Here is a 16,271-nt window from a genome sequence, read left to right on the forward strand (position 1 = left end):
ATGAATCAAAAGTAGCTGGTAGGATCACAGTCTGCATAATCAGAGTGTGTGTGGATTTACAACAACATTATTAGTACATGATTAATCAGTACCTAATGTGAACCAGCTCATACCCGACATCTACTAAGTCATTGTGTCTTACATTAAAGTCCTGTGGCTCTGTTTCAGATCAGTTGGGAGTTTTGCTTTATATGACAGTACATTGTTAAACTTGCCATCTGGTCCAACAGCTGACACGGCTCACACGGCCCTGAAGAGGCCCCGAAGCTTTACTCCTGGGACATATTTGGTCTACTGTGTGGGGTCATGATTGCTGGCTCACGGCTTTTTTATATCCTTTAAACAGAATTACAAAAACCTCCACACTTGAAAAATCTCAAATTGGAATTGATTTGTTAGAAAAGAGTTCACTTACCTGAGGACCAGGCTGACCCTGAAATTGAAAAAAAAAGAAAAAGAGAAACAGTTACAAATATTTTTCCATAAATATTTTCACTACTAAAACCTAAACTAGCTCTGAAAATCATTTCAAAATATTTCTGAAGATAACAATACCCAACTACTGATAAACTTTACTTTGTGTTTTAAAATCGTATTGTATTTAATATTTTTACTCTATGCTATATTGCCTAAAATCTTGCTGTTATGGTTTATCACAACTCCGAAATGACTCAGGGGTTTCAGTATCTCTAGAATTCAGTTGCAGAGAGACGGCAAAGGAGAAGTACACCTCATGTGGTCATAGTGCATGGGTTGGCTAAAGGGAGCATCTGCTAACACAGGCTGTTTCTATGAGCTCCCATCATGGCTCAAAGATGGCATAGGGTTAAGAAAAAAAGAAGCAGACATCTTAGTTTTATAACTCACCATGTCTTTGAACTTCTCATTGTTTCAATAACATTTTAAGTCAATTAAAAAAATAAACATCTACTTCATATTCTGCATAATCTAACCCAAGTGCATTTTGAAAGGACAGAAGAGGTTTGGGCTCAATTATGTACAACATAACTTCTCACACAGTCAATACATTATGTAACCTCTGGCCAACCTAATTCATTTAAAATGTTGCTTTCTTGTGGTTTAAGCTGATAAAAATGTCCAAGCAGCATAAGAGTAAATAAAGGATTCTCACTAAGAGAAAATCAACTGTAAATGAAACTCTTTATTACATATCACCTCCATAAAATCTCCAGTTGGGTTTTGTGTAAGATGAGATGAAAGAAAAAGTTCACCCTGAGTTAATGAATCTTAAAAAATAAATTAATAATGTACAATCTCATTGCATCAGATATACATCACTGGGTATTATTCAGGAAAGCATGGAGCTAATATAGTTCCCACAGAAGTCTATCTCTTTTAGTCTCTCCCTAAGCTTAGAATTATTTTAGGTACTTGTTGTCTGACTGGGGATAGAACAGATGATTTTCAAAAGCTTTGTCTGAAAGTGTGGTTGGCCAGGTTTTGTCTATTCAAACCAAGCTGTCATGGAGGTAACTCACTCCATTCCTAAACTCTTTAGTGGTAGAGTGGGAGAAAGGGAATTATATTTATTAATTCCTTACTGAGTACCAGGCACTTGGGATTCGTTACTCCATTTATCACGTATAACTGCTCTGCATTTTACAAATGAAGAAACTGAGGTTCCCAGAAATAAGTGGAAAATCACACAGTTTTAGGTGGAGATCTAAAATTTAAACCAAATCTGATTCTGAAGTTCATGCATTTTCTACCAGGTCATTCTGTCTTTCAGTCTGAAATTTTAAGAAAAAAGACATGGAGTTGCTCAGATCAACAATGATACCCCAGCACTCCTCAGGTGAGTGGTCACAACACCTCCGACCAGTCCCCACTACAGTGTGAGCCTCCGCTTCCAGATGTCAACCTCAGACGAACAGGTGCCAGACTCTTAACCAATACTTGTACAGAAGCCAGGTCAGCAAAGATTCTTGCAGGGAACAGAAAGGTTCTTGAGAGAAACGAACGGCTCTAGTGTGAGCTCTAAACATGGAAAACCTACAAAAGCAGGCTCCCCACTTACACATAAATATGGATCTTCCCAGATCCATGTAATAGGTGAAATTGCAACACATGCTTACTCTTGCCTGCACTTTAGATGTTTTAAGCTTCTAGATGTTTTAAGCTTCTGATCTTTCTGAAATTTATAACCACTGCAAACTCAGAAATGTGAACATTTATAGAACCTTGGAACATATTACATTTCTTATACGTTTGTGTGTGAGCTCAAATGTAGGATTCTCTAAATTCAGAGAGAATTTCTTCAAAAGAACACATTGCAGCATTGTTCCTGAGATTGTTTTGATTCCTGTGGTTGTCCTACAAATGAGACTTTTCCTGTTTATTTTAAATGTGGCGCTTGTGTCATCACCCTGATCAAATGATTTTAGCATGATGTGTGGATATATTCATGTTATATACAAATACACATTGTGTAGATTTTATGTTAGTGCTAGTGTAAAAGAATAGCAAATGATGGTAAAACAAAAAAGTTGACTTTTTAAATCATTTTGAATTAATGTTAGAATACAACTGTCTCCATTTTCCTACCTGAGCATTGGGAAGTATACAGCACCAGGAAACTCAGATTACCCTAACATGTGATATGAGTTTCAGGTGTGTATGATGTGCACGTGTGTGTGCACACATGTGTTTGTGTGTTTGTGTAGGGTGAGGAATATGAAAAAGAGGGATGGGAGTGGGGTGGAAGAGAGGCTTCAAAGAATGATACATACAACATGACAAATTTGGTAACTGTCCCTAAAACATGGGTTTCAGAATGCAAGCTGTATAAATCTTACCCAAAATCCTATGACTGTCTACACTCAATGTGATACAACAAACTCTGCATTAACAGATACCTAGAATGGTGTCAGAAAACAGTCTAGCAGCTGGAATCTTGTAGTCATCCAAAAAGAGCCCTCTAAACAAAGGAGGGAACTGATCAGAGGGGCGGTGTCTGTGGGCGGGGCAGTGAGAGCTTCCCCAAGGGGTGGGGGTATGTGCAGAGCGTGCTGGAGAGTCACTAGAGCCCAAAGAGAAGAGCATCTCAGAAACTCCCTGGGAGTGAAGGCCCTGGATGATAAAGCCTTCTCCACAAATAACCAGAAGAAATGTCTCAGAATTTTTCAAGTTGCTTCTGAGTAATTCATTGAGAAATACAGGTATTTTCATTCATTAGTGGATATTTTTTCTAGTCTACAGTAATTTATAGGTAGTGAACATTACTAATAATCAACTGTGAAAGTTACTTTCTTTCAGTCTAAAATACTCTTCAAATGGGTAGTTATAAATTATGATGAAGGCTCACAAAATACAATTTAGTTGAATTTTTTAAAATGAAATTTGTAAAAAGGATTTTTTTCCCAAACAAATCACCAAACTGTTACTATAAATAAAAAACCTGAATATAGTATAATCAAGAGCCATGCCAAGGGAAATAGTTAAATCACAGAAATGCTGACATTTGGAACAAACATAGATGTAAAGATGGAGAATGCCAAGTGGCTGATTTACTGAATGTCAGCAGCTCCATGCAATGCCCTCAAGGCAGCTAAGGCACCAGCATGAAGTAAAAGAAACAGCAGGAGGAGTTGGTTTTAAAAAGTGGTAATCAGAACAGTATGGCAAGCAAACAATCAGCCAGTAGCTGAGCCTGACAGAAAAGGGTTCAAAGCAAGTTGAAAGATTTGTGAGGCAAGTAAACCACAATGCAACATGAGAAATGAGATGACATGTTACTGGAGTATGTATTGTTATGTTAGGTAATTAAAGAGCAATATTAACCATTCTTTGTTAGGCTGTTATCACAATTATTGTTATAGAAAGTGCTGCCAGAAAGTGCTAACACTTTTCTGTAAATCTACAAAGTCATTTAGATTTTGACTGAAGCAGTGAGTTTCACTACATGATACTTTCTTATGGATGGCAAACCTGTGTCATTCCTTTTCAGATGGGACAAATTGTTTTTTCATTAACACATGTACAGATAGGCACACAATATTTGTACTTTTAAAAGTACAATCTTATTTTAAAATACTGACTAGGATAACAGATCCATATAAATTCATTGTGATAAATTGTCAATAAAAACACTTTCATTTACAAAAACTTGAGGGAATATTAGTACTGTTCATGCAATTCTAAAGGTGCTACCTCTGCTTCAAGGTCATTCAAAAGAAATTATTTTAATAACCTAGCAACTCTTCATTAGGAAACCCAAGTTTGACAACTATTTTTAGTAGCCTCAATTCAGATTTATTTCATTCTCTTGAACTGTAAAAAAATAGTTAAAAACAATTATTTCTATATTTTGCATTTTGGAACCCATACTGCCTAAAAAGATCATTTGAAGGTGATCACTATAACTTCATTACCTCTTGAAAATTCTCAAATCCACACATTTGGATATCAAGCCTATTTTTCCCTCAGGTGAAAACAGCATCTGAACTAGGTGTTCAGGTAAAGCTTTAGAATGATGTCATAGGAACTCTAAGTGGTACAGGATTGTCCTGGTGTCAGGAGATTATGGGGACCTATAGGACTCCTATCATAGGATCCTGTCAGTGAGACTCCTTAACCTTACAAACATCTCAGTCTAATGTTGAGTCCATGCAAGTGGAGCAGACGCACTCTGCATGCACAGCACCCGGAAGCAGGAATCCTGCCTGGCCTCACGGAACTGGGAATTTGTTCACATTTAACTCTAATATCTTAGGGCCCAAGTTATAGGTGCTTCTGCAAAAATTGTTGAATTGCTGAAAGGTGAAAATATTTTGACTGGCCCAAAGATAGTTTACAGTATTTTTATAGAACCATTAGAAAGTTTATTATTCTTACAGTACAGGGTTATATTTTTGAAATCTAGTTTCCTAATCCCATATTCCAGAAAGGGTTCTCTTGGCTTCTGTTCACTGCAGAATAAAAACATCCATGTCAGCGTCTCCTCAGTCAGTGGGATCTTGTTCAGATAACAGAGCGGGGACTGAGGCAGGCAGAGACTGCAGCGGCTTCACAGGACGGTTCAGGTCCTCCACACATGACACAGGACAAAGATCAAGAGAGGTCTGTCCTGAAGAAAAACCTCTTCCTTCTTTGATTAAGCTTCGATATCTAATTAATGTGAGGTTGTTACATCATATTACTCTGGTATTTATTAAATGCCATAAGATTTAGCATGGCAATCTAAAGTACATTATATATCCAATACCAACAATTAGTTCAACTAACACAGATTTAGATAAAAAGTCTGTCAGTTTAAAAACAAATTAATATGCAACTGGTATACTATAGAGAAAAGCAATTGCAGAAGTAAAGCACTAAGGATTATGTGCATTAATCTTAAAATGCTTTGCAAAGACTGCATAATCTCACAATGTCTCTAAGCTGCTCAGGCTTCCCAGGACTCTTACGAGCTTGACTAAAATAAATATTATTCATAATTTATATTGCCTAATGTGTTATCCTAGAGGATAGATATTAATAATTCTGACTTTAGCCATAGTCACATAATATTACTTAGATAAGAGCATTTCAATTTAAGAATTAAAAAAAACATTAATCCTCAATGGTTTCAGTTCTGGGAAGAAGAAATCATATTCTATACTAGAGGAAAATAAAGAGCTATAGTCTCAAGCATGGTAAATATTTCTTTTCTAAAATTTGAGAGAAAAAGAGAGCAAGAGCAAACATGGATGTGTTTTTGTTTGGTTCATGAAAACAAAAATTGCTTCAAAACTTAGAAGTTTTCTTCCATATTTGCTTTTCATAAATAAATAACTATATTTAAAGATTTAGTCTTATATTTAAACTGGTTAACAAGTTCTTCCCACAATAATTAAAAAACTATTATATTTCCTAATACAATACCATGTTTATTTTTCTTTTTCAGTCATAAATGTCATACATGTATCATACGATATATCATATATCATATATATCATATTTAAGTCATGTATATATCACAGGTTCTAAAAATTAAATTTATTGCAGTCACATCATTTAATCAAATTATATAGGTTTCAAGTGTACAATTCTGTAATACATTATCTGTATGTTGCATTATATGTTTATCACCCAAAGTCAAATTTTTTTCTGTCACCATATATTTGACCCCCTTTACTCTTATTATTCTACTCACTCCCTTTTCCCTCTGGTAACTAACATACTGTTGTCTGTGTCTATGAGTTTTTATTTGTTTGTCTTGTTTGTTCATTTGTTGCTTTTAATTGTATATCCCACATATGAGTGAAATCACATGGTTCTTGACATTTTCTGTCTGGCTTATTTCACTTAGCATGATATTCCCAAGATCCATCCATGTTGTCCCAAATGGCAATATTTCATCTTTTCTTATAGCTGAATAGTATTGCATTGCATACATGCACCACATCTTCTTTATCCTATCAAAGGACACTTTGGTTGCTCCCATGTCACCTGAATAATGCTGCAATGCACATGGGAGTGCATCTGTCTTTGCAAATAAACATTTATAGTTTTTTGTTAGATATCTAGAAGTGGGATTGCTGAGTCATATGGTAACTCTATTCTTAATTTTTTGAGAAACCTCCATACTATTTTCCACAGTGGCTGTGCCAGTTTACATTCCTGCCCACACTACACTGCTATTTGTCACCATATATAAAAATTATATATATCAAAATGGATCAAAGACCTAAATATAAGGCCTAAAAGAATAAATTACACAGAAAAGAACTCAGGTACTAAACTTACAGGCCTTGGTCTTAGAGAAGATTTTATGAATTTGACCTCAAAGTCTAGGAAAGTAAAAGCAAAAGTAAATGAATGGGACTATATCAAACTAGAAAGCTTCTGCAGAGCAAAAGAAACCACCAACAAAACAAAAAGGCAACCAACCAAATAGAAGATATTTACAAACAACACTTCCAACATGGCCTAATTTCCAAAGTATATTATCTAAAGAACTTGTATTACTGAATAACAAAAACCAAAAAAATCCAATTTAAAACATGGGCAGAGGACCTGAATAGAAATTTCCATCAAGGAAACATGTAAAAGGTTAACAGATGTGTGAAAACATGGTCAACTTCATTAGCTAATAGGAAAATGCAACTCAAAACCACAATGAGATACTATCTCACACCTATCAGAATGGCTATCATCAAGACAAGTGACAAGTATTGGAGAGGCTGAGAAAAAGGAATCCTTTTCTTTCATGTAATTAAATGTTCATAATGGAAACAAGTAAAGAATTTTATATGTGCATTTTTGTCATAAAAAATTACACATACAGAACATAAGAAAAAGACTCTTATTTATGCATTAATTTACAACATTAAAATTTTTTGAATATAACTTTCCACTGAGGTTGTCTCAGATTTGCTATTATAAATAATACTTATATATTTCTTTATAAATATTTGACTATATCCTTGATTATTTCTTTATGATATAAAACTGAAAATGCAGTGTTATAAAAATTTTGAAATTTATGTATTTATTTCTTTATATTTTAGTATATAAAATACAGATTATATATTGTCTAGGATATAATTTACATGTAAATACACATGTATTTATTGTGACACATTTGTAAGTCTTTCTATATGAAGAGAAGAAAAGAAGAGGAAAGAAGGGGGAAAAGAGAGAAGAAGGAGGGAGGTGAAGGGGAGAAAGGGAGGAAAAGTATACAAACTAGTGGTTATTTCTGGGTGTTGGAATTATGGGTAATTATTACTATATTTAGATTTTTTTACACTTCTCAAAATTTTACTAGTTCCAAGTCTTGATTATAAAAATATTTATCACATGATATCTAATTCGCTGCAGAAAACTTTTAAACAAACCTAAACTAAGTTGTTAATGTTTTCCATACTGGGATCATTCACTCAAAGATCTAGGTCAGTAATTTTAAATTCCATTGTCCAATTTTTTCCCAGTTCAGGGTGTTTTAAATTACTTGGGATTTTGTTGCAAAGTTCATAAAACCATTCTTCAAAATTCAGTAAGTGAGGTTTTAAATTCACTTTCTGTGTGTGCCACACACCACTTTTAGGAGGAGATTAGAAGAAGGGGACAGAAGATTCCAGAATCAAGCATCGATGATAGGAAGACACGACTCCACTCAGACTGTAAATCCCTGCTAGGCAGTTTGTTGGAAACTTGGCTGTTTTGCAAACTAAAATATTTGGGTTTTAAGATTTATCTATATTATTTCATGGAGTCATTTAAAGAACATAATGGTTTTGGCTATAAATGTGTATCAGACTCCTAAAACATAACAGAGTAGTCCCCTTTGAGTCACAGAGGAAACCTTTGGAGACCCTCCTGAAACCACAGAAAGTGAAGAACCCTATATACACTGTGGTATTTCCTATACCTACATATCCAGGTTTATTTTATAAATAGGCACAGAAAGAGATTAACAACAACTCACAATAAAAGAGAACAATTATAACACTATACTACAATAAAAATTATGCGAATGTGGTCTCTTTCTTTCTCTCAAAATATCTTACTCTACTGTCCTCAACCTTCCTCCTGTGAGATGCCATCTGATGAGATGAAGTGAGGTGGAGATGCTGAAGAAGGGGATGATTTTTGCTGCAGGCAGGAGGGAGTGGGATGGAGTGAGATTTTAACATGCTCCTTAGAATGGTGGGCAATTTAAAACTTAGAAATTGTTTATTTCTGGAATGTTCTATTTAGTATTTTTGGACCAAAATTGACCAGTGGTAACTGGATCTGTGGAAAGCAAAACCACAGATAAAGGGAGGTTATTGTACATATCCAACTGTTTTCACCAATGGGCATGGAACCAGGGAAGACTACTAAGGTATAAATAAACAACCAATTTTTTTAACATGTTTAATATGATAAAAGGAACATATGGAATAAATGTGAGAAGCACCTGCTCAGCTTCCATGGTTTAAAAAACACATGCCTTTTAAAGAATGCGAAGGAAATTTTTACTGCCCTGCCAATTTTTATTACACAATAAATAATACATAATTTGGTTTCTGCCATGTTTATTAACATCTTTTTTAAATGTGCTATTTTTATTACTCCAAATACTGGAAGCCGATTTTAAACATCTATTGTTAAGTTTATAATAAGAACCCGATTTCAATCCTATTTTCTAAATACTGTGCAAAAAAAGATCTGACTTCTCTCTGCAGCTGTCTGTCCTACATATTTTGCATTAATAAATGTGAGCTCTAGCAAAGTAAATAAATTATAATGCATGAGTCACAAAATGCTTATTGCTGTAGTGACACAGAACCCCCAAAATGAAAACCTATATTGACATTGGGGAGGAGTGGTTCTTCAAGATGACAAGCTGCTGTGCTATAGTGAACAAGATGCTGGGGGCTGCACTGGGTGGTAGGCAGGCAATGCAATGCACAGATGATGTATCACAGAACTGTACTTTTGAAACCTATATAATTCTATTAACCAATGTCACCCCAATAAATTTAATTAAAAATAACAAAAAAGAAAAATAAATAATAATAGAAACTACCACTTACTGACTACAACAAGTCACCAAGAGCTTTACAAATGGCATCTCTATCACTCTAAATCTGTAAATTAGGGGTCATTTCCACTATTTTTCAGTTGAATGAACCAAGTTTCAAAGAGGTAAGGTAATATTCTCAGAGATAGACAAATTCTAAAGGGAAAGCCAGAATATTAACATAGATTTGTCTGACTTGAACCCTCTTGTGCTCTCATTTGCATCATGCTGGTGGCTGGAGCCTTGGGCCTAGGAGAAATTGCCCAGGGAAAGCAAGTCAGAGTGATTCCTAACACTCTTTTCCATTAAATAGAGGCTAGAACTGCTCTACTTAGAAACATCCACACATGAATCACTTAAAATTTTGTGTGCACACACACACACCCCATGAAGTCTGTCCATAGATTCTCTAGCAAATCATTCACTTCAGGTTAAGATCTCCTGGGTAGAGAAATATAAATAAGAGAGGAAGAGTGTCCCAAAAAGGTAATTGAGGCAAGAAAGCATTAAAAACAACAACGACAAGCTTGAGTTAAAGAAGCCAAGATTTGAGAGAATTTCAAAAAGAGAAATTCAAATGAGGACTGCAAAGAGTCATAAGAGGAAAGTTTATAGCTACATAAGCCTACTTGAAAGAATCAAGAAATACCCCTAGTAATTTAACTCCACAACTAAAGAAAATAAAAAAAGAATAAACAAAGCCCAAAGTAAACAGAAGGAAGTAAATAGTTAAGATCAGAGAAGTAAACAAAAACAGAAATTTAAAAATAGAAAAGAAAAATAAAAATTCAAAATGGATTAAAGACTTAAATATTAGACCCCAAACCATAAAAATCCTAGAAGAAAATATAGGCAGTAAATTCTTGGACATTACTCATAGTAATATTTTATCTGATATATCTCCCCAGGCAAGGGAAACAAACAAAATATAAACAAATGGGACTATATCAAACTAAAAAGTTCTTGCACAGCAAAGGAAACCATCAGCAAAATAAAAAGACAGTTCATAAAATGGGAGAACATATTCACAACACATCTGATAAGAGGTTAAGATCCAAAATTTATAAAGAACTTACAAAATGCAACACCAAAAAAACAAACAATCCAATCATAAAATGAGTAAAAGATCTGAATAGACACTTCTCCAAGGAGACATATAGATGGTCCAATAGACATATGAAAAGATGCTCAACAACACTAATTATCAGAGAAATGCAAATTGAAACCACAATGAGCTATCACCTTACACCTGTCAGATTGGCTATCATCAATAAATCAACAAGAAGTGCTGGAGAGGATGTGGAGAAAAAAGAACCCTTTTGCACTGTTGGTGGAAATGCAGATTGGTACAATCACTGTAGAAAGCAGTATGGAGATACCTCAAAAAATTAAAAATGGATCTGTCTTTTGACCCACTGATCCCACTTCTGGGAATATATCCACAGGAACCCAAAACACTAATTTGAAAGAACATAAGCACCACTATGTTCACTGCAGCATTATTTACAATCACCAAGAAATGAAAGCAGCCCAAGTGTCCATCAGTAGATGAGTGGATAAAACAACTACGGGACACTTACACAATGGAATGCTACTCAGCCATAAAAAAGTAGAAAATTTTACCCTTTATGACAGCATGGATGGACCTGGAGAACATTATGCTAAGTGAAATAAACCAGTCAGAGGAAGACAAATACCATATGACTTCACTCATATGTGAAATCTAATGAACAAACTGAACTAATGAGCAAAATAGAGACAGACTTGTAGATAGAGAGTAGGATGACAATTGTAGAGGGGTGGTTGGGGTGGAGGGATCCAGCAAAAATAGAAAAGGACTTGTGGACGTGGACAACAGTGTGGTGATTGCAGGGGGAAGGAGTGTTAAGTGGTAATGGGAAAAAATGAAAAATTTTAAAAAAAGAAAAGATCAATAAAACTAAGAGCTGGTTCTTTGAAAAGATAAATAAAATACACAAACCTTTAGCCAAACTCATTAAGGAAAAAAAAAGAGATCCCAAGGAAATAGTTATAAATGAAAGAGAAGTTACAACCAACACCACAGAAATACAAAAAATCATTAAAGAATACTATGAACAATTACATGCCAACAAGTTTGACAATCTGAAAGGAGATAAATTTCTAGAAGTATAAAACCTTCCAAAACAGAACCAGAGAGAAATAAAAAAATCTAAACAGATCAATTACCAGGAATGAAATTGAAGCAGTAATAAAAAAACTTCCAACAAATGAAAGTCCAGGACCATTTGGTTTCACAGGTGAATTTTACCAACCATTCAAGGAAGAATTAATACCTATCTTTCTTAAACTATTTCAAAAAAAATTGTAGAGGAAGGAATGTTTCCAAATTCATTTTATGAAGCTAGCATTACCTTGATACAAAAATCAAAAAATCAGATAAGGACATTACAAAAAAATTACAGGCCAATATCCTTTATGAACATAGATGCAAAAATACTCAATAGTAGCAAACTGATTCAACAATACATTAAAAAAATTATACACTGTCACCAAGTGGGGTTTATCCCAAGGATGCAAGAATGGTTCAACATCTGTAAATCAATCAATGTTATACACCACATTAACAAAATAAAGGATGAAACCATGTCATCATCTCAATAAATGCAGAAAAAGCATTCAACAAAATTTGATATCCTTATACAATAAAAACTCTCAACAAGGTGGGAAAAGAAGAAACATATCCCAAAATAATAAAAACCAATGTGACAAACCCACAGCTAATATAATCAATGGTGAAAAGTTAAAAGCCTTTGCTCTAAGATTAGGAACAAGCAAGGTTGCCCATTCTCACCACTACTATTCAACATAGTATTGAAAGAAATAAAAGGCATAGAAATTGGAAAGCCAGAAGTAAAACTTTTACTTGCAGATGACATGATAGTGTGTGTGTGTGTGCATGTATATATATATGTGTATATATAATCTCCTAAATATATATACATATATACCCTAAAGAATCCACAAAAAACTATTAGAACTAATAAATGACTTCCATAAAGTTGCAGAATACAGTCTCAATATACAAAAAAAAATCTGTTGTGTTTCTAATTAACAATCAGAAAAATAAATTAAGAAAACAATCCCATTTACAATTTCATCAAAAAGTACAAACTACCTTGGAATAAATTTAACCAAAGAGGTGAAAGACTTGTACTCTGAAAACTATAAAACAATGAAGAAAGACATTGAACAAGATAAAAATAAATGGAAGAATATACTTTGCTCATAGATTACAAGGATTAATATTGTTAAAATGACCTTACTACCTAAAGTTTTATACAGACTTAACACAATGCCTATCAAAATATTAATGGCATTCTTTCAAAGAATTAGAACTAATCCTAAAATTTGCATGGAACCACAAAAGACCCTGACTAGCCAAAGAACTTTTGAGAAGAAACAAAGTGGGAGGTATCATGTTCCTCAATATCAAATAACATGACAAAGCTACAATAATCAAAACAGTATAGGACCAGTATAAAATATATCTATAGATCAATGGAATAGAGTAGAGAGCCCAGAAATAAATTCTAGCATATACAGTCAAATAATCTATGATAAAGGAGGCAAGGATACACAACAGGGTAAAGACAGTGTCTTCAGTAAATGGTGTTGGGAAATTGAACAGATACATGCAAAAAATAAAATTGAACCACTTCTTTTTACCATATACAAAAGTCAACTAAAAGTGGACTAAGGACTTAAATATTAGACCCAAAACCATAAAATTCCTAGAAGAAAAAATTGGCAGTAAACTCTTTGACATTGCTTTTAGTAATATCTTTTTGGACATATCTTCTTCAGCAAGGGAAACAAAAAAATAAACAAATGGGAATACACCAAAGTAAAAAGTTTCTACACAGTGGACAAAACCATCAACAAAACAAAAAGACAACATACTGGATGGGAGAAAATATTTGTAAATGATACATCTGATAAAGGATTAATATCCAAAATACATAAAGAACTCACATAACTAAACACCTCCCCCCCAAACAATCCAATTAGAAAATAGGCACATGGCCTGAATAGATATTTCTCCCAAAAGGGCATACAGATGGCCAACAGAAACTCAGCATCACTAATCATCAGGGAAATACAAATTAAAATCACAATGAGATATCACCCCACACCTGTCAGAATGGCTATCATTAGTAAGTCAACAAATAACAAGTGCTAGAGAAGATGTGAGTAAATGGAAACCCTAGTGCACTGTTGGTGGGACTATATATAAATTAGCTTAGCCATGATGGAAAGCAATATGGGGATTTCTCAGTCAATTAAAAATAGACTTGCTATATGATTCAGCAATTCCATTACTGGGTATTTACCCAAATAAAACAAAAACACTAATTTGAAAAGATATACCCACTCTTATGTTCACTGGAGCATTATTAGTAATTGCCAAAATATGGAAATAACTTAGATTTCCAACAATAGATGTATTAATAAAGATGAACCTAGAGGGTATTATGCTGAGTGAACTAAATCAGAAAAAGACAAATATCATATGATCTCATTTTTATGTGAAATCTAAAAAATAATAAATGAATGAATAAACAAAACAGAAACAGACCTATACAAACATACAGATATACAAAACAAGCTAATGGCTGCCAAAGGGGAAGGGGAGGAGTGATGGGAGCTTTAAAAAAGCATTCTCGAATACCGTAACATACCAACCCAGCATTAAAAAAATTTCCCTCAAGTTGAATAAGCCAAGATTTCAGAGAACTTCAAAAAAATTAAATTTAAGTAAGGACTACAAAGAATCTCCTGCATTTGATTAATAGGGAGTCAAATCTTTATTGTAACTGATTGAGCAATGAAGTAAGTTAAGTCAAAAATAAGCACTATTTAAAAAAATAAGCACCACAGACAGCAAGCAGGTGTCATCTGAAGTGCCAACTGATTTATTGGTGATGGCTGCCTGGAATAATATGTTAAAAGAAGATTCTGAGGCTGGGTTATAGACTTTGGGAAAGGACACTGGGTTTAATCAGAAATGTCTACTAAAGGCAAACAGTGGAAAATATGTGTACCAATTTGCCACTTTCAATAGACAATTCTGTGAGGAAAAGAAAAGAAATAGGATAGTAACTAAAAGGGATATTAGGTTTGAAGAAAAGGTTTTTGTTTGTTTTTTCGGTAAGGTAAGAAGGCTTTGAAAATGTTTACAAGCTGACAGAAAACTGTTAGCTGACAGAGAAGAAATGGCTTGCAGAGCAAAATCAATGTGTAAGAAAACACAAAAGGAAGGAGTGTAAGAGAATAGCATTAGGACACGGGGCACCATTTTGTCTGAGGAGAGGAGAAAAGGAGGATTCAGACATATCTGGATGTACAGAGGCAGAAAACAGACGTATTCCATGCCCTAAATCTCTGGGGACTCTGAGGTAGAGGTTTGCTGAGTGTGGGAACAGTAAAGTTTATTATTCATATGCTAATGTTTGTTAAGCAGCTCCAGGGTAATAGGCTATCTTCCGAAACTAAGAATATGGTAAATAAGACATAGTTCTTGCTATCACTCTTGTTAAAGGAGACAGACTTTAAGAGATTATTTATGAATAAAGTGGCAGATGATTATAACAAATAAGATGAAATATATACAGGGATAAGGAGGCTGGAGAACCATTCAGTGGGAGGGTGTTCATGGAAGAACATTTTACAGGATGGTCATGGAAGAACTCTCTGAACATAGGAAAAAGGAACAGCAGGTAGAATGCCCTATCATGCAGAGATAGGGTGTTCAAATGACAGATAGCATGTCCAGATTGGAGAGAGAAATGGGAAAGGGGTAAGGAGGGAAGCCACAGAGGTGGAGGGGCAGATCATGCAGAACTTCATAAGTCATAATAAGAACCTGGCCTTTAATGGGGGAGAGATACAGAGCCACAGGGAGGAGGTTTTGTAAAGAGAAGTGACACAATCTGAATTACATTTTTTAAAAATTATGTTCATTGAATAAAAAAGACTGTAGGAGGGCAAGGGTGTGGGCATAGAGAGAAGTTAGGAGGCTTTTGTCACAATCCAAGTAAAAGATAAATGATGGGATGGACCAGGATTGTAGTGGGGAAGGTAAAAAGTGGTTAGATGCTCCGTTTTGCTTGTAAGTTCAGTTTGTTCATTAGATTCCACATATGAGTGAAATCACGTGGTGTTTGTCTCTCACTGACTGGCTTACAGATAGAGAGCAGGGTGACCTCTGTGGGGGCATTAGAGGGAGGAGGGATAGAGCAAAAAGGAAAAAGCACTCATGGAATGGACAAGGACCACAGGGTGGTGATTATGGGAAGAAGCGGGCATGAGAGGGCTAAATGATAATGGATAAATCTAATAAAAAATTTTAAAAATAATAAAGGGGTTAGATTCTACATATATGGTGAACAAAGAGGTGCCAGATTTGCAGATTGAATGAGGGATGTTAGAAAAAAGAGGAATCAGAATGCATCCAAGGTTTGCCTGGGCCAACTACAGGCACAAATATGTCACTTACTGATGCACAGAAAACTGAGATTGAACGAGGACCTGCTTGGAGAGCAGACATGTAAGAGTTTGGTTCCAGACATGCTGAGTTTGAGAGACCTCTGAAATGGCCATGTGGAGATGTTGAGTAGATAGGTACATCACACAAGTCTAGAGTTCATAGCCAGGTCCTGGCCTGAAATACAGATCTGGAGCCTTTGACATAGACATAATATTTAAAACCACGAGATTA

General features: G+C 34.7%; 1 protein-coding gene across 1 annotated transcript in view; it reads right to left on the reverse strand.

Moving 5' to 3' along the window:
* Positions 1-16,271, reverse strand: part of COL25A1 (collagen type XXV alpha 1 chain) — a 486,724-nt gene that overhangs the window by 182,872 nt on the left and 287,581 nt on the right. Inside the window, exon 5 of the mRNA XM_045820431.1 lies at positions 416-433. Coding sequence (XP_045676387.1) covers positions 416-433 — 18 coding nt within the window. The remainder of the gene's footprint in view (positions 1-415; positions 434-16,271) is intronic.

This window comes from Phyllostomus hastatus, unplaced genomic scaffold (assembly GCF_019186645.2).
Source record: "Phyllostomus hastatus isolate PE091 unplaced genomic scaffold, TTU_PhHast_1.1 phas_scaffold_39, whole genome shotgun sequence".
In the NCBI taxonomy this organism is placed as follows: domain Eukaryota; kingdom Metazoa; phylum Chordata; class Mammalia; order Chiroptera; family Phyllostomidae; genus Phyllostomus; species Phyllostomus hastatus.